The sequence below is a fragment of the Hipposideros armiger genome, unplaced genomic scaffold, assembly GCF_001890085.2.
Source record: "Hipposideros armiger isolate ML-2016 unplaced genomic scaffold, ASM189008v1 scaffold_144, whole genome shotgun sequence".
In the NCBI taxonomy this organism is placed as follows: domain Eukaryota; kingdom Metazoa; phylum Chordata; class Mammalia; order Chiroptera; family Hipposideridae; genus Hipposideros; species Hipposideros armiger.
This window is the reverse complement of record NW_017731494.1, coordinates 3,121,589-3,141,943: the sequence shown is the minus strand read 5'-3', so window position 1 is coordinate 3,141,943 and position 20,355 is coordinate 3,121,589. Positions and strand designations below refer to the sequence as shown.

The 20,355-nt window shown below is 37.2% G+C and overlaps 1 protein-coding gene across 2 annotated transcripts in view; it reads right to left on the bottom strand.

Moving 5' to 3' along the window:
* CEMIP2 (cell migration inducing hyaluronidase 2) overlaps window positions 1-20,355 on the bottom strand; it is a 72,803-nt gene that overhangs the window by 10,893 nt on the left and 41,555 nt on the right. For both annotated transcript variants that reach the window (XM_019650674.1, XM_019650675.1), the window contains exons 12-19: window positions 19,779-19,867; window positions 15,574-15,705; window positions 14,437-14,472; window positions 13,471-13,626; window positions 10,041-10,218; window positions 7,222-7,437; window positions 5,366-5,574; window positions 2,032-2,214 (exon numbers count right to left, since the gene is read on the bottom strand). In XM_019650674.1, coding sequence (XP_019506219.1) covers window positions 2,032-2,214; window positions 5,366-5,574; window positions 7,222-7,437; window positions 10,041-10,218; window positions 13,471-13,626; window positions 14,437-14,472; window positions 15,574-15,705; window positions 19,779-19,867 — 1,199 coding nt within the window. The remainder of the gene's footprint in view (window positions 1-2,031; window positions 2,215-5,365; window positions 5,575-7,221; window positions 7,438-10,040; window positions 10,219-13,470; window positions 13,627-14,436; window positions 14,473-15,573; window positions 15,706-19,778; window positions 19,868-20,355) is intronic.

Here is a 20,355-nt window from a genome sequence, read left to right as displayed (position 1 = left end):
GTTTCAATTAGTTCAGTAGGTTATTTGGGAGGATGGAATTTGTCTTGGCTAAAGAATTCCTTGGAAAACTTTATACTTGTGTTGAGTTTAGTATTCAATAAATTAGCGTGGTATTTTGTTTCTGTTTTGGGTTTTTTTGTGTTTTTTTTTTTGGCTTACAGATCATTTTGGTTTAAGGCACAGAAAATAATAAAAACAGCAACTTTAATTTATTTGGCTAAGACCAAGCTATGGTCTCAAAACAATTCCCGTGGTGTTTACTAAGAGCAGATGAGCCTGGGGTCGTTCTGTCTGTACTTTGGCCAAAATCAAGTGAAATGAGCAGCCGCCCCACTGACTCTGAATTATGCCCCTACTGCCAAGATGAATGGAAAAGTAACTTCCAGGCAGCAGTCCAACATCCGTCAACAAACCCAGTCCTAAACCAAAGGAAGTCAAAATTCTAAGGGATTTGACCAAATGTAATGGATTACTATAGATCAAGAATCCACATTTTACCATGAGGTCAATGGACAATGCAAAGTAGCAATTATAAGGTAAAAACCAGCTATTGTCTCAACATCCAGTAACTTTAACATATATACATAAGGAATGACACAGACCTGATTAGGCATGGGCTTTTTGGCATATAATTAAAAGCATCAAAAAGAACAGAATTAAAAAGAATTAGAACCTCAAAGGCCAAAAGATTCTAGAAATATCCAGATGATGAAACATTTCCCATATTTTTAGACATTTAATCATTAATTTGTGATCATGAGACTGTCCTTACAAATTTTGGGTGTTTCATTTATTTTTGTGAAAAATCAACTGGAAATGTGGAAGTTTTGTCATCTATAGAGTAAAAGTCCAAGTAGGTTAAGTCTAATTAGAAATTGAAAATCAAAGACAACTATGATAAGAAAAGATTTAAGCTGATCACATTAGCTGTTGGAGGGGCCCCGGAGGGCAAATAAGTGGCATCTAATTCAAAAGCTAACAAAGAACTTAACTGAACCCCAACCTCATTCCCCCAATCAAATGTACCACCCTCTCCCCAGTGTGAACGTCTGTCTTTCCCCAAACATGCCATGCCACATTCTTCCATGCCTCCATGCATTTACCCACACTATTCTAGGGACACTTAACCCATCTCTTTTTCTCTCCCCTACTCATTCCTCAAGAATTCATCCCAGTGTCACCCCCTTGAGATGTCACTGGTTACCCTAGCTGAACTTCTGGGTTACCTCAAAAGGCACACTGAATATCTCACTATAGGACCTTTAGCATTTAAACCTTTCACTCTTCAATTACCTGTTTTACATGCCCACATCCTTCAATGGACTGTGAATTCACAGAAGAAATGCAGCTTATTTACATTAGTATCTTTATGATACCGAGACAATGGCACATGGGAAGAATGTCACTTTAAGGAATGGCTATTGAAGGAGCATGCTACTTGCTGGAAGAGTATAGGAGATCAAGCCTACCATCACCCAAAGGCAAGGAGACTGTAACTGGATAAGAGCAGACAAAGCCAACAGGACCCCAGGAGAACAGGATTAGAATTAAAAAGTAGAAAGACGCAGCCTAGAGAAAGTTGAAATCAAATATGCCATGGTTATACAGTGATTTTTCAAAACTCAAGGTCAACTTGAGAGATAGCCTTAAAGAGAAAAATAAGCTTTCACTGAAATATGAACTATATCGTATGCAAATAACCATCTTAAGTCTTGTTATGGAAAAAAATTAGCTTAATGTTCAATTGGGCCTACTGGTTCTTTATCGACAAGGATAATTTCTCTCTCTAAATTGCCTTAATAGGTATATGGCAAACATCTTGACTCAATTCCTACTGCCAACTATAATTATGCGTCATTCGAGTTCTCCTCTAAGCCTCTAAGTGATGAGCAGAGAATTATCCACATCAGCTGCTTTTCTATATAAAGAGCTGTCACATCACAGTCTATTCTTAGTTAGGTTGAAGAACTAGTAATTTCACCATTAAAGCAAAACAGCAATAATTCTCATTCAATGGTTGCACTGAATTACCCTGTGCTGGAGTCAAAATAGAATTTCCTCTCAGACTGTTTCCTCTGCAATTCTTCCAGTGAATTCACAGGCTCGTAGTCTTCCATTTTGGATAACGAGCCATTGTGCCGCTGTATAAAGCCAAAGATAATCTGAAAACTTGTGTTTGGTGGATAGCAGAGGCCAACACGAATCCAGTCATTCCTATAAAGGAGAAAAAAATTTTAAATGAATTCAAATTTAAGCAAATGTATTTTGAGCATTACGGCATATGGAAATTTTAGCCATGATTTCCTCCTCCTTAAGTATCTGCTGTGTATCAAGCCGCTAACAATAAAAGTCCTAAGCCCTGGCATACTAGTCAATCATCCACCTTTCATGTTCTCCCAATATCTTTTACCAATATATTTCCAACAATAATATGGATTACAAAAAGTTCTTGGTTTCAACCAGGCTTTCAGGAATGTGAACAGAAGTACGATAAAATGTAGTTAGACACTACAAGTGGATAATAAAATTAAGTGAGATGGATGGGCATGGGTGTACTAAGATGGAAGAAATACTAATAGCCTGATAATGGAAAAGTACACTGGTAAAATCTTTCCAAAGAATTTTTTTGCTCATATACATATCTTTAATATTCCTATGTCTATATACATGAATTTTAGGAAAACATGCAAATTGTCCATCACATATATTTTTTATCTTTTATTATTACATTAGGGTTAAGTACCTAGTGGTAAAATTTCTGGATATAAAGGTATGCGTATTTTTAAAGCTTTTGATGTATGCTACCACATTGCCATAAGGTTTTTTTTCTTACCTCAAGTCCTTAGATATAAAATTAATAGTTTTGAAAAACCATTAAAAATATGTCCCTGTTTTTATCATTTGCTTTTTAGGAGGCATTTTTAAATTGTGGTAAAATACACATAATATAAAATGTACCACTTTAGTCATTTTTAGCTCTACAGTTCAGTACATTCACATGGTTGTACAACCATCACCATTATTCATTTCCAGAACTTTTAAATCATTCTAAAACATTTTTAAATAATATGTAATAAAGCCTGAATATTGTTCACACAGGTTTCACCCAGTTAATTCCACTAAATAATTAGAAATGAAGGCCAAAAATGTATTTAAAAAACATGTTCTCTGCAGTATCCTTTACTGCAGCAAGGCAGGGGAGAATAGGAGAACCACCTAACGGTTCATGAGGAAAAGGGAATAAATCAGTTTTGATGTATTTACTCGGTATATGCTCAGAAAACCCTTGAGGGTGGAGAGACAGAACACTATAAATGTTTATAATGCCTCACTCTGATTAGAAAAATTATTCTAGGTTATTTCAATTTTCTTTATGTTTTCCTATATTTTCCTTCTTTTTGTTTAATGAATACATATAGCTTTTAAAACTTTTAAAGTGTTATTTTCAGAAGAGGCACTATGACAAAATCTATGACCTCTCTATCATCATATTAAATCTGGAAACTAAGATTGCCCCTCTCTTCCTCTTGTCTCTGCCCATGATGTCATTTTTACAAACTTTTAGCTAATTAAACAAGAAAACTCTGACTGAACTTCAGGTGCATGTGGATTTTCGAAACTTCTGGTTTCAGCTTTTTTTCCCTTTAAAATGCTTTCACTTGCTCCGCATTTGTTCAAAAGTTATGCGTCATACTTCCAGAACCCTATATACCATTGGGTTGTGATACCTCGTCTCAGATTCATAACCTGCCAGATATAAGTTTTGGATTACTGATCCCTCTTTGATATGTCTCTTCAGTCCTCTCTGACCATGGTTTGTTTCCTTCACTGGCTTCTCTGCAGCTCACTGATGGGAGTAGTAATATCAGGTTGGTTTTTAGAAACCTCACCCTGGACACAACATGAATGAAGGATTGGAGGTGGGGAGACCAAGCAGGCCCCAGACAAGAGGCAATAATGGCCTGAACTCAAGGCATAAGCAGTGTGGGGTGGAATGAAATGGAGAAGTCTGAACATTAAAGAGACAGAACCAGCAATGTTTGGTCACTGATGGGATGGAGAGATGAGGGAAAATCAAGAGTTAAGGATGATGATTAGGATTTCTGGCTTGGTAGGCTCAGTAGGTGGGGGTGTGCTTCTCCAGCAAGGACAGAGAAGCAGCAGCAAATGTTATAGGAAAACAGCAATGGTTCTGTTTCGAGCATGTGCCAGAGACCTCACATCTCAGAAGGAGGGCATCCACCCTGATGTTCGCTGATCCTTGAAGATAACCTGCTTAGAACTGACTTCCTCCACGCTCTGTCCATCTGTGTTAATTTCAGCTGTGTGCTTTAACAAAGTTCTGAAAAGTTGGAGCTTTATGGCCAGTCAGGTAAAGAAGCCGTTTCCATTTCTCAGGCAGATCTCTGAGCAGTTTCATGAAGTCCCATGAGTTAACCATCACACATACATAGATGAACGCTGCCTTTCAAAATAGTCCCACCCCTCCTTTCTAACATCATCTCCTGTCACTTCCCGACACACCCTCTGCTCCCAACACACTGCATCCATCAGTCCCTGAGCAGAGCTAGCCCTTCCTCAGCTCTATTGCTTTTGTAACAAGAGCGATCACTTAGTTACCACTTTCTCAGTACAGCCTGGCCTAACTCCCTTAGGCAGGATTAGTTGCTCTATCCTTGGTCCACTAAAAGAGAGTATTGGTTTATTGATTTACTCGAGTGTTTTTCTGTCTGTATACCGTGAGCTCCTTGAGGGCCGGTGCTTTTCTCACTCATCATTACATCCACTGGCACATAGCAGTAAATGCTTGAATAAATTAATGTACAAATAGAGCTTTTGATTACAAGTAATATTATTAGGACAGACAACTGAGATATCAAGGGATAGAAAGATGCCTTCAGGCAGGAGTGGCAAATACCTGGCATTCACACAGCTCTTACACTCCTGCCCATAGCAGACATTATTAATCCATCACATCACTCTCCTCTGTCAAGTTTAAACTTGGCATCAAACATCTTTTTATTTCTCAAGTAATCAAGTGCTCAGCTGGAACACCAGATAAAACTTCTTCCCATCCCAGCTATGAGGAATTCAAGTCTTCAGCAAACTATATTAAAATCTATTGATAAATGGCTCTCTGTACATAATAACTTGACCACAAAGAAACAGAAATGCTTTTAAAATGAAAGGATTCAATTTGTATAATCTCCTAATTCCATCCACATAAAATACACAGCCTCCCCACACGAGAAGCAAAGCACATTTAGTCAGTATTCTTTATTAGCTACAAAGGAGATGTGTTAGGCTGTTCTCCACTAAATTCCTACTTGGTCAACTATTTAAAATAACAGTAATGAAAATGTACTTGTTGAAGTTTATGAGGTATAGAAATATAGTCTTCGGTGCCGGCCCGTTCCAGTGGATGGTGTAGCCCTTCTCCAGCATAATCACAGGCTGGTACTGGGAAAAGGTGGCCCTCTGGTTAATGCCCCGAAGTATCATCGGGTGGGATGGGTACTCGTCTCGTGCGATGGTCATAGTCAGGTTCTGAGTGCTCCACGTCTGCACATAGATCTTCAAAAAACAAATTAAGAATGAAAGGGAAGAGCATGAACATTTAAAGAGCTGAACAAACGTTCCCAGCACAAAGCCGAGGGTCTCTGCTTTCAATTTCAAAAGAGAGATTCTGTGATCGGTGCCAGGCTAAACGAATAAGTAGCCAACTTCATCCTCAGCCACACTTACAATGAAGCCTGCTTAAGCTGAAATGGTACAAACAGACCACACAATCTGCTGGCCAAGATCACCATCATCTCTCCCACCACCACGGGTCAGCTCATGCATCAGGATATAAAACCTCTGTGACTTCTGTGGCCTGTCAAAGAAACCCCTCAATCTAAAGAATCCACATATGAGAAACTAGTAAATTAATGTGAAAACTGATACCCACTACTCAAGTCTGAGAGACTCCTCTAAAACAGAGACGGAAAATGTAAATATCTTAGAGTTTTGGCTTTCAATTTTCCATGGCCTGTATCAGCCCAAGAAGTAATTTTTCACCTTCGAAAAAAAAAAAGGGGGAGGATGGGGGTGGGGGTTACAAAGTGCTCTGCAAAACCTGGAAAAACATATTAAACTGAGACAAATTTAAAAGCTCTGAATTTATTCCGGTGGCATTTGAGCCCCTTGCTTTGCCAAAACAAAACCTTCCCCAAATGCATCTTCCAAAAAACAAACCTCTAAACAATTTCCTAAAACAAATGAGTATCCTGTAACAGGCTTCCCCAGAAGTATTAAAACATTTGCAAAACTACTGCATTTAATCCACAATACTTCTATTTTTCTCTTTCTGTCATTTCTACAGTTTTGTCCATATTGACTCCTCAATTATACAACCTTTGAGCCAGAAAAACTTCTTACATTTCATTCATGTTTAACTACTTTGATATAATACTCTTCTCTCCTGACACCACTTAAAGATTTAAAATAAAGAGATGGGAAAGATATATTTTGAGGCTATTATTTTCATTTAAATATATATTTAACATATACTTTAATACTATATATTTATTATTTATTTAAATATATTTATAATATATAGTTAAATGTTTATATTGTATACAATTAGTTTATATATAATAGGTTATATAAATATAGGTTATATATAATATATAGTATAATAAGTATAATATATAATAGGAGATATATATATATATATGGATATGTATAAATATATATACATATTCTCCTGCCTTCTTCCAAATCCAAGAAGGATTTGAGGTGATACATGTAACCTTATGTTACCACCTTTCTTCCTGAGCACCTTTATCCCTTGGGTCAGCAAAGAGCAGACATTCCATTAAAATAAATTTACAAATAGCTAAATAATGCACAGTGGTAGTGTGGCAAGAAAACCTGGCCAGAGACTCAAGAAATATGGGTTTTCACTCCAAATATATCCCAACCATATTTAACCAAGCGCAAATCATCTTGCCTCTCTTGGAGTCACGCTTCCACTTGTTCAACTGGTTAGGAGTTGGGGAGCTTTAAATAAAATTCTGTGAGTCCACGGTTCGTAACAAATTTTGTCTTTTGCTTTTGTCTCCTAAAGAAGATCAAGCTTTGGAAAGTATCCCTCATACGGAAGAGCTGAGGAGTTGTCCTCACACATGCAGGGTCAGGAGGCGGGAAGGAACCGCACCAGGGTGCACTCTGGCCTACCTGTGCATAGTTCCCACTGCACACCGCTGCGTTCCACTGGCTAACATTCACACAGCTTGGATGGCGGATCAGGTAGTTGTCCATTCTTCCCACATAAGCGTCTTTGTATCCTGTCACAGAGCCATCGACGTCGTGAAATATGGAGTTCTTATCACCATCCAGCTCACAATCTTCAAACCAAGGGCCAGGCTTTCCAAAGAAGACATTCAAAGACACCTGACAGCAGTGAAACACAAGGACATCACAACATGAGGACTCCTGCCATCTCGGCACCTCCTGCAAGGATCCAAGTGCACAGCCATTGCAACTGCTTCAAGGTTAAAGCAGTGCTGAGTTCATAGTCGTCGACCCTGACGCCCAGTCAATCGAGGTTTTCGATTCATTATGACATGCTTGTAGGAAAAAAATTCCCAATGCCTTGTGGAGTCCAAGTGGCAAGTGTTAAACTCCATCTTTGGTCTTTTCCCTTTTTTATACTTAAAAACTATTATCAGCTCTCCAAATAAAACTAATCTGTGGTAAGAGAAATTAGAACAGTGTGGGACGGGGAACTAAGCAGTCACACATATTTGTTAATTATAAACTTTACACTTCAGATCTGTGCATTTCTCTCTATGCAAATTCTACCTCAATTAAACAAAAGTCTATGGTAATCATTTTACTTCACTCTAGGTGCTTAGCTACTCGTTCATATGACTCCTCCAACCAAAACATAAATAGCTTCAAACTGAAACACAGTTTAAGTGTTGCCTTGGTCTATGCCTGGGTGAACACTGAACTCACCAGAATGTGCTGAAAAGTGTATGTTGCTTTCTCTCTCCTCAACATGAACCAATCCCAGCTCAGTAACATTCACATCAGGGAGAGTTCATTTAAAGCCTTTACTGGGCCGGCCGAGTGGCGCGTTGATTAAGAGCTGGCTTGGGATGCCCCGGTTTGGATCCCACATATGAGGGCCAGTGACACTGCCCTCTACAGCTAAGATGCTGAACAACAACTCAACCTGGAGCTGGGTTGCCATGAGTTGCTGGCGATGGCAGGTGGGTTGCCATGGGCTACCATGTGTAGCCAGCAGCCGCTGTGAGCAGCCGTCCAGAAGCTGGCAACTGATCTGCCTTGCCCAGGGAGAGCACAATGATGGTGCCAACTTGGGCCAGTGAAGCAATGTCCTCCACAACTAGAGTGATGAACAAAAGGATAGCGACTTGTCTGTTCCCCTTCCCTTAATTCCCCAATAAAAATCTTTTTAAAAAATTTAAAAAAATAAAAAATAAAGCCTTTACTGAACACATAGCAGCACGCAGCTGCAAAGCAGGCTGCAAGTGACATGTTTTCTAGTCTTGAGCTGCTTCTTACTAGTAGTAAATTACTAATGTTAAGTGACTTAAGCCACGCAGACACACCTTTAAAGTGCTTTTATGCACTCATTGCCCTGGGATGTTTTAAAATCAACTGAACATCTAAATGATAAGTAACTCAATGGAAAATCAGAGATGTTTGGGACAAGTGGCGCTGGCTTCTTAGTTCTAGGCTTTTACTCTTTTCCCTTGTCCCTCTTCTGGTTATATCTAACAGAAGTTTAGGGCATATTTTCCACCTTTTTTAGGTAGGACAAATTTGCAAACCATTCCCTTTATGAACTATTCCCAGAGCGTCACCATTATAAGGAACTCCGAGCTGATGAAGCACTAGACTTACAAGCAAACAACATGAATTCGCTCAGGCTGTTAGAACTCTAGAATTCTACAACAAATGCAACATCTAACAAACTGATTTCCAGTATGAACCATGTCAGTGGTCACTAAACTCTATGCATGGAGAGGTCCTGGAGGCAATAAAGCAAACTCCATGCTAGAGAACTGATCCAAAACCCACCCTATTGATTTATGTGGGAAGCTATCTACTAGTGTACCCCTTCCTCTTCCTCTTCCTCTGGAGTCATGTGGCCTGAAAGAGAATCAGCCAACTAAGCTGACTTCCCAATTTGCACCTGTGCCTCTGGTTCCATGCTTCATCTATTTTAGAAAACCAGATATAAACTCTGGTAAAATATTCCAAGATCTATTTTAAATTGGGCAAACGGAGTGTGCCTGTGGGTGTGACTGAGAGAACTATAAGCCACCTTCCAGGTGTCGCGACCTGTGGAAGCCTGGTGAGGGACGGTCTGCGACTCAGTCTCTCTATGTCACTGTCATCTTGGAAATGGCAAGATGGGGAAGCATGTAAATAGACTGTCCTGTGTATTCGGGGTACAGAACGTACTGATGAAACTACTAAGAACACGATTTCTATGGGCTACTGCACTGTGAACAATTATTTCTAAATAGTCTTTGCAATCATCATAGAAACTTTCCAACAGTTTCTATTAGAAATAACCCAATTTGTTTCACACCACCCCAGTATTCCTCTTCTTTCCCAACCTTTTATCTGCTAGTTCCTCAGAATTGACCCCAGACACGTAAAATGCCAGGCAGAACACAAATTTCTTTGTGGATTATTACAACGAATTTCCCAAAATCGTGTGTCCTCTTGTTCCCATGAGGCTCTAAAATCCCCATCCCTGTGTCATCACTCTGTCATTTTACCTTACAAGATATCACTTGAAAGTTAAAAAATACCCCGTGTCATATGGGACTTCTATTCTTATCTTGAACTCAACAGGACAGGGTACATGGAATTAGGAGTTGCTCTTGCATATTTTTTCTCCTCCTACTCATAAAGACTTAGGTACAAATCCTTTGTGTTTTTGTCTTTGGGAATGTGTTATCCGTTCTTCTCCCACCATAATCACTATGTATGAACCATAAGAACACACTTACATGTGGACCAAACTTCACGAGGGAGATATTATTCCTGGGGGTTATCTGCCAGGAATTCTTCATAAGGAAGCCAATAGCACTGGTATACCTATCTGGAGTTGGCACATATTTTTTGAAAGTGCACCTGGTGAGATGAATGGGCCCATCATAAATCTGAAAGCCTCTAATAGGGAATGTCCTGTGGAAATACAAGATTTTGTTTAATGCACATGGGCCCCTCCCCTTAATAGCACTTTACGCACATATTTGCTTTATAAATACCGTTGAATATCCTGTATGCACTAATCACCATTCTACAATACAGTGGTAATGAAGACGAGATCCCTGATCAAATAAAACATACATTATGGTGGGGAAAGCAAATAGAAAAATGAAAGATAATTACAGATATGTGCTATGGAGACAATAAGACATAGCAATACAATAGGCTGGGTAGGAGAGACAGGCTGGTTTAGATAGAATGGAGGCCTCTTGGAAGAGATGACTTTTGCTTCCTTTAATCACCTCAGTTAAGACTTTTTATTTTGTAGCTCATATATTTTAGTTTTGATTCCAAAACCTCTAGCATGAGAACAAAAGATGAATCTGTGCTTAAACAGAGAGAACCTCCTTTCAAGCTACTAAATGATAGCAATAAGGTGAAATGATACACTTAAAAGTATAAAAGTATAATTCCTGAAGGCTTACTATGTCAAAGGAGTGAGCTAAATTGAGAAATTAGTTTTAGTCATTTTCCTTCTTTCTGTTCAAACACAAACTCCTTAATCATATATTACGAACCATAATTAACATAAAAAAGCCCATAATACTCTGGGTCCCTTAGGTTTCTCCCCTATTAAAATCTTTGATGGCATTGCAGAGGATTTCTATAGTAACTAATTAGTTTACAACTTGGCAGTGTTTTACAACAAAAGCATATATGCTAGCAAGAAAATCAAATAGCCTGGTTAAAAAAAACCTATGCATGTTCATGCATTTCTAAGTATATATCCAAAAATAGTTCTCTCCCATAAAAAAAAAAAAAAGGTTATACATATACAGTAAAATCAAAACTGGATCCCCTGACCAATGAGGAATCTTTGTTTTGGAAAATCCTTCTCAGCAAAGAAGCAATAAGCATTTTGAAATAACACTGGAGGCCAATGTAAAATAAAAAGAATGAAACTGAATTGGCCACCATCATACTGCAGCCCATATCCCAACCAATACAGCTACTTTTCTTTAATCTACATATCAGAAGAGGCAGCTATAGCCTAACTGTGAAAAGCACAGCAATAACAGGGTTTGAATCCCACCTCAGCTATTTTCATTAAGTTATTTATAAAACGGATGATGACAGTACCTACCTCATTGGGCTTTGTGAGGATTAAGCGAATAATAAAGTACTGAGAACAGCGCCTGATACATCATAAGCATTTAATAATGCTTATTTATTAAAATATTAAATATTAATATTTATTAATATTTTATTAGCTTTTATAATTTTTCATTAGCTATTAAAATTCCATGAAGTTTCTTTCCTAATGGCTTCCATGGTCTAACAGGAGTTTTACACACAGCATAGCATATAATGACATTCAGTATTTCCCAAAAACAAGCACAGGTGGAGTGGAGCCAAGGCTAGGTCACCGTTGGCCAGAAGCTACTAAAGACCTTCTGCCAACCCTCACCTCTTGGCCCTCAAAGCTAAGCGTCTGTTTGTCCCATCCCCCTGACCCGTCCTAGCCCTCCAATGTCCAGACAGAACATATAATGCTAAGGGAATTGATGCTTGATCAATTCCTTCATTGGCTCTGAGGCACGGCCTTTGGGACACTGGTTTTTCTCTACCTGGTTTTCTCACAAGTAAAATGAGAACAGCTCTAAACTGTCTCAGAACTGAGGTATGGATTAATGAGTTAACAGTTCCCTAAAAGCCCTGAAGAATCTTTCTAGTGCTAAGTGCTATTTTAATGACTCTGATTATTTTGACAGAAAACATGCCAAAAGTCTCCCCCGGACCTATTTCAACATCTGAAACACTGTTAATTATACAGTGGTTAGGTTTTGAGTCAGCTTTGGCATCTATCAACTCTTATTTTCTAGGACTCTTTTCAATAGGTAATTTCCTTTTTCCAGTGGCTATTTCTGAAAACCAACATCACAAATTGAGGGAAAACTGACCTAATGTCATAGTTTACAGTTTGGCAACTTTCTGTGGCTCAAGAAAGGAAAAAAAAAAAAAAAACCAAAAAACACCAGCTTATAAAGGCCTTATACAAGAAATGAGAAATAAGAAACGAAGTGTGATCACAGAATATGGTGAATGTTTAAATTAAAAAAAATTTATTACAGTGAAAGACACATTGCCATTAATCCCTCTCAAAATACTCGCCCTCGCTTTGAATACACTTATCACATCATTCTTGCCACTTTCTGAAGCAGTTTTGAAAGTCCTCTTTCATGAGTGTCTTTAGTTATGCTGTTGTGGCTGCGTCAATGTCCTGAACCAAATCAAAACATTTACCTTTCATGGTTTTTTTTTACTTTGGGGAAGAGCCAGAAGTCGCACGGTGCCAGATCTGGTGAATAAGGTGGATGAGCTCACACCGTAATGTTTTTATTTGACAGAAGCTATGTGTGACACGGAGCCTGTCCATTCTGATCAATATATACAGTGAATGCTGCTGCCAAATACCATCCAACAGAAAGGCAGGGATCTTCAATACGGGAAGTGGGGTGTCAAACCTTAGTAACAGTATGTGACAAGTTTCAACTTGTTCTTTGCAGTCAGTAGGGTGTGAGCTAAGTTGAGAGGTGTGTTTTAAAGTGTGCCGTAAGTCATCCTCCATCATGACAATGCTCCATGTTACATATTGCTTCTGGTATGGTAACTTCTGTCAATTAAAAAATTACATTGTGTCCTCATCCGCCTTATTCACCAGATCTGGCACCGTGTGACTTCTGGCTCTTCCCCAAAGTCAAAATGATTCAGGACATCGAGGCAGCCATGACAGCACAACTAAAGACACTCAGGAAAGAGGACTTCCAGAACTGCTTCAGAAAGTGGCAAGAATGATGGGATAAGTGTGTTCAAAGCAAAGGGGAATATTTTGAGGGGGATTAATGGCAATGTGTCTTTTACTGTAATAATTTTTTTTATTTATACATTTACCATATTGATTGATCATACCTAGTAGGTTCCTTCACTATAAAATTGATAATAAAATCTATAAAGTGTTTAGCAGTTAATGCTCTAGAATTTCAGAGGATAACACACAAATAGTAACAGTGATAATAACAACAATAATAATTGTAATAATAATAAGATAAGGTGGGAAAAGTTCCCAGTAGCAACCAATCCATCCAGGATGATTACAGAAACTTCCAGTAAGGTTAGGTTTTCATTTATTGTTTAAATTTAACGCTCCACTGCTAAAGCGATGCTTACCTGTTTCTGGGTAATGTCCGAGGTTTCTGGTCTATTCCTCCAGTGCCTCCATACTTGTTCTGACCCCCCTGAAAGCCGTAATTCCTGCTCTCCCCAACAAAGAGAGATTCAGATACCTCCTGGCTGGAACCTTCATCGCTTGGGAAGCTTCCATCACTGTCAAAGTGAGAATAATCATTAACCACGCATCTCCAGGAAATTTAAATTGACCCTCAAATGAAGGCAAGCTATAACTCAAATAGCCAAAAAATTTCAAAGCAGCCAGTAGCTTTTACTAATACATACTGAGTCATAAAAAAGTGCTTCTAAACTGTGAACATACCTCTTATAAATTAATACAAATTAATTGTATTGTAATTTAGTGGTTTGTAAATTATATTTAAACCAATAAAATTTAATTTAGCAGCAAAAACTAATTATTTCAGTCTCAAGCAACAATATTGCACAGCGGGAGATAAACTTGCTCTGAATACAACAGTTAGGTTAAGATGAGAATAACTTAAGATAGGTTAAACCATGTTTAAGAGAAGAATAACTTATCTGGAGACAAATATATAACATAAAAAGATCAGTTCTTAAATGCCATTGAGAAATTCGACCAGCTTCGACGAAAGAAGGTATTTAATCTGTTCCTTTTACTCCCTTCCTCTTTATTCCCATACTTTTTAAGCTTTTTATCTAATGCTCAAGTGTTTTCTTCTAAGCAAAAACGTGTTAGGTCTACCTTTCTGTGGAATTCCAGCTACATTATTAACCTACTACTTTCGTATGAATTCAAATTAACCAATTAAAAAATGTATTTTTGGCCCTCTAATGGTATTAGGAATCATGTACTCATTTTTTCTAATGCTAATAAAAGATATACTATTCCTGTGTTAGCAAAAATAAATAAATAAATAAAAATCAAGGGTTCTTTTACCTACACCTTCAAATAATCAGAGAAGTATTTTTAAAGTAATTACAAACCTGGCAAAAGTCAGTCCTATTCCATTATCTGCAAATCTATAAGAGGAAAGAAAATGAGGGAACATGTTAATTGACCACATCATGTAAAAGGAGGTAATTCTCTCCATATTTAATTATCATGAAATTCAGGAGGTTCCAATAATGTTTATTCTCCAGGAGCACAGCGAGTTTCACTTCCCAATAACTAAAAACACAGGCTCCACAGTGAAGACACCTGGTTGAAATCTCAGCTTTGCCAATGACTAACTGTGTGGCCTTGGGCAAGACCTCTCTCAGTTTTCTAATGTATAAGTTGAAATAATAATATAACCTTTCTCATAGAATACTTAAGAGCATTAAACATACTAATTAATTTCAATTATTTAGAACAATGCCTGGCACATAGTAAGCAGCATATAAGTATTAGCTATAATTATTATTTTAAAAAACAGTTAGCTCATGGTAGTCTCCTCAAAACTTTTCAACATGAATACCCAAGCTATTTCTACAGATTTATTTTAATATCAAATTTTTTTACATGACAAAAGGCAGAGATGATGTTAAAATGCCAACAAGCTAATATAACTGCTGGCTAGGAAAAAAAAAAATGGTTTTCTAGCCTCCTGAACACCAAATCTTAGCTTGACATAGATCAGACATCTCCTAAAATTATACAAATGGAGAAAAAAATGAGATGTTTACTGCCGCAAGTCATGTTAAGACATAAGTCAACAAACTTATTAAGGTAGAATTCACAACTTTTATTTTGAATGGCAGTGAAAGAGCATCAAAAAATCTTTTGAGTTTCCAAGAGGAAGGAAAAAACTTCAGGTAGTTTCAAAAATCTTTATTTAGCTCACTGACATAGACTATGTTTGTTATATAAAGTTAAATTCTCGGTTTCTGTTCAATCTCATCAAAAAACTCTGTCACTAGACAAGTTCAGTTCCAATAAAAGCAACCGAATGAGACGATTCTAAACATTTACAGTCTGTTAATGCTAGCATACTTCCTCTGAGCTTGTCCTGTCTGTTAGTAACAATAATATCATTCCAAAAACCACCCCTGTACTTTTCAGTCTACCAGGTTTTTCAAAATAGCCTAAAAAAAATAAATACATCAGTGTCATCAGATAATAACTTTGTAGCGAATACCCACGCAGAATTCTGAACGACAATGTCTCCCCCTCTGACCCAAGCTCCATGGTCATTATTTTTAAAAGCAATAAGCCTGTCAATTAAAGCAGCAACACGTGGCTTTTCAGGGTCACCATCCTGATGAGGCCGAAACCTTGGGGTTGAAGGGGGGGAAAAAGACATTTTTTTAAAAAGTAATAAAAAAATATAAAAGTACTGAAAATCAGTTATTTACAATTGTAAGCTTAAGTGTCAAAAAGCAGGATTTAAATTTGACTCCCCCCCAAAAAAAAAATTTAAGGCACCATTTAATTTGATATTTCAAATATTGCAAAAAATAATTACATTTATTTACATAAGTTTACAGAGAACTACTTTTATATCTTCTTAGTTATGTTTTTAAATCAACTAATATTATAGAATGGACATTGCAGAACATTCTAAACCCTAAAACCACTCTTTGTTTTAAACAAAAAACAAAACAAAAAAACCTCAGACCACAAAGTTTGGCATGTTTTCACAAAATTCTTAAGCTCCATGATACTAATATAAACTTACTGAATAAATTCATTATATATTTCAAAATACATATACTGGAACTGAAGTATTATCTGAGTTGTGTGCTGGTGAAATGTCTTAGATATAGAGATAAAACTGGGTTTAATATCTTTAAAAGGCCTAAATTTAAAATACACTGTATTTAATTAACTTATTAATTATAAAGACTGAATTTTACCTTTGCTTTCTCTTCCTTCTAAAACACTTGCAAGGACCTTCATGAGAAGGTCAAAAAAATTGGTGTCAAAAACTGTCCACTACAACAACTTAAATAAATAATTTCATATGGCCACCTATTTAAAAATAAGATCATTGCTATCTTAATCTTACAAAACTGAAGAAGAGGTGGGGGAGAAAAAAACTAGACAGCTTTTCAAAAACCAATACACCAGGTTGAGCTTATCAATCATATAATCAAGAAATATCATTTGTACAAATGCTACCTCCACAGTTGCTGGCACACAGTAGCAGCTCACTAAATGTGTATGGTGGGAGAATAAGCGATGCACAGAGAACAAGTGCAAAGGTCCTTAGGCATGAGCGGGTGTGGTGTGTTCACGGAACCAGAAATTTGGCTGGAGAGTAAGAGGCAAGGGCTCAGAGAGGCTAGAGAGGTAGGCAAGTGCCAGGTAAAGATGTGGCTCTCTATTCTAAATGCAATGGGAAAAGCAGAAAGTAGAATGGTCATTGCCAGAGACTGGGGGAAGCACTGGGGAGGTGACAGTCAAAGGGTACAAAGTTTTAGTTATGCAAGATGAATTGTAGAGATCTACTACACACAGCATAGTGTCTATGGCTAACAATACTGTAGGCTTAATTTGCTAAGAGAGTATGTTTTATGGTAAAAGTGTTCTTACGAAAAAAAAATTTTTTTTTTAAATTTAAAAATGATAATAAAGGAGGTGGAAGGAGACTTTGGGAGGTAATGGATATATGTCTATGGCCTTGATGGTAATGATGGTTTTATGGGTGTGCACTTATGCCCAAACTCAGTGAGTTATATACATTAAATATGCACAACTTTTTACATGTTAATCACACTTCAGTAAAGTGAATGGATGGATGGATGGATGGATGATAGACAGACGGATAGATATATACATACATACATACATACATACATACATACATACATACATACATAGGTAGGTAGACAGATGTGATGGATAGTCATCAGTAACATAGAATCAGGGAAGTGAGGACCAGATTTCTTTTTCTTTTTTTAAAACTGGTCACTAGCTGCAACTTGGTGAAAGTACTGTAGAGAATAGACTATGACGAGCCCAATGTGGAAAGCATTACGTCACCCTTAGATTGTGTATATGACTCCTTACACTAAATAACTCTAACCTAACGAGGAAAAAGTCTGACTCTGAGCCATCACCCACTCTTCTGGCATTGTCGTTGCTGCCAAACAGCTTTGTCATCATTATATAATATCAAGCAGATGGAAGAGTTCTGGAAAGGAAACTACACAATGTTCTAAAGAAAGCCAAAAAAAAAAGGACCAATAAAGCAACCTCTAATTCTCTGTTGTAGCTATCTCATTTTTTCTGAAATTCCTATCCATATATAAATCAATTGTTGGCCACTTGCTTAGATACCCTATATTTTCATCCTCTTCCCCACTTGGTGTGCAAAAAATACAGTTCATTTTCCCAATTTCTCATCATCCTCATTTATGAGTTTTCAACATCCTTCCAAAACCCCTCCCTTAATTACTCTCTGCTTTAAATGTGCTAGTTGGTTCTCGTGCTTTTTCACTTTTAGATGAAATTTCCCAATCTCAAACCAAGAACTTTCTTGAGTTAAAATTTCACATCTTTGGATTCCTGTCATTTCACATTCAAGGCACAGGGAAAGGCACATCTGATTAACCATTGAGTCAACTTCCTCTGTGATGAACAGACTGAGTATCTTCTGGGTCCCATGGGCCTAATGTTTAATTCATTGGCTGGCTTATTACTCACTTGTTATAGTTTTATCATTTTTACTCATGTCTGGACTGCATGAATGCATACGGGCATATTCTATACATCAGTTTAAACAAAATTAAATGTATACACCAGCTGCCAAATGTCTTTTTACTCTCTTCTATAATCAGTTCTTTTCAATAACAACTTCCAAATACAGTTTAATTCCTTACCAATATGTATGCATTTATAAATTGGTAAGAGAAATAATAGAGAAAAGAGGGAAAATCACCATTATCATATCACATACACACCTGGTTAAAAAAAAAAATTTCTTAGGCCATTATGGATAAATTGTTTTATTGTCAAGTCTACTTAATATATCAATGGATTCTGAAATATATTTTCTTATCCATTCATTCATACACATACACCTAATTTTTTAAGGCAGGGAAGAAGGTCAATTTTATTGTTTAAGAATTATTCTATTAATATTAACTTAGCAAAGTACACATTACTAGTTTTACCAGTTATAATGAACTCTTTAAAACAAAAAAAATAGTAGCAGCAACCATCTAGCAAAGATTTCTTTGTTTTGTCAAATAATATTCTCTTCTTGGTTCTTAATTTGGCATCATCTCTATGCTCCTTTTTCATCTTGTTTATCTCCTCTAGTTTCCCGCTTCATGTCTTGCTCAGCTCTTAGGTATCCGGTACCTTGTGCTTTATTTAATAATGCCCACAGTTCCGCAGTTTCTCAAATGCTGTCTGTCTGATCACTGCTTTAAAATATTTCACACTGAACTTGCCCTTTAAGGAATCTCGATGAGTAATTTTACTAACTATACTTTCCCCAGTTTCTCCCGAGCTCATGACTTACTACTGTGTCACAAGGATCCTACCTCACACCTAAATTGACTCACTGACCGACCCACAGTGTGGCTCCTCCTTTATTTCCTTGTGAATAATCAAGCCTGATATCCTTTTCTTAGATGTCTATCAACAGACTATTACATCTAGTACCCTTCCAACTCCGTAAGGTGGTTAATCAACTTGAAGTGTGGAAAAATAACATGCGCACAGTTCCTACTGAATGCGACTTCTAAGCTGCCACCGTTTCCAGAAATTCTTATTTCCATTGAAGACATTTTATTTATTTTGGCTCATCTATAGCATGTAAAAGAACTCAGTTGAAATGCTGGTCCATATCCCAACCACCGGCTGTGGTTGTAAAGGAGAGTAACATAAAGCCCAACTCTGATGTTAATCTGAGACTACAAATGACTAAAGCAGAACTAGCTTAATCATCAAGTTTGAGGCCTTTCCCTTTGAAACAGAATGAATGCAATGTTCCATTCTGACCACTAACAATGAATTCTATATGCCTTGGTTTTCAGGGATTATACTAAAACATTTCAGCTTAACTTGCTTTTCAATGAATCATATTCTACTTTAGGCCACAAGGGGACCCTTTTTCAACATTCTCGCTCTTTTTCTCCCTCTTTCTGCAATTCTAACATCAATTTACAACTGTGAAAAGGGGAAAGCATTAACTTCTTTGGTATCGCAATAAGATTAAAAAGCCCAGCAACAAGACCTAAAATAGAGAATAAATGTTTTTCCAAAACCCTCCTGTAAACTTTGAAAACTTCATGTTAAATGTGTTACTTGAGGAAAGAGCATAATGGCTTAACTAACTCAAAGTTTTGCTTTGGCAAGACACAGCTTGAGTGTGATTTAAAAGGACTGGCTCTACCTTGCATTGTTATCCAAACAGAGGTATTCCCGCGGGTCAGCACCACTAGCATTGGTTGTTTTGACGCCTTTGTCAATAAATAAGCCAGCCTGGAAAATACAATAATGGACTGAAATAAATATGAATCCCAAGTTACATCTATATATATAATGATTCATGAAAATAAGTTTGAGCTTATCATGTCTGACCATAAAAAGAGGGGGAAGAATAAACAGCAAAGCAAAGATATCATGAAAACAGCGACTTTCCTGGATATTTTTTTATAATTTTACTCATTAGGCCACTTGTAAATATTTACGTAGTGCCTACCTTATGGTAGGCACCAAGCATTATACATTAACTATGTATATATAAAAGACCAAGATAACTATGGTCTTTGCTGTTACTGACACAAACTAGCAGGAAGGCATGCAACTGAATAAACAATTATAATCCAGTATGTTAAGCACAGAATCAAGGAAGGAAATGATACTTTGGCAGCACATAAGAAAGACACCAAGATGAGGCCTCTGGCGAAGGTGGAAGTGACACGATTCAGGGAGTGTCTACTAAAAGAAGTGATGTGTGAAAGCTGAAA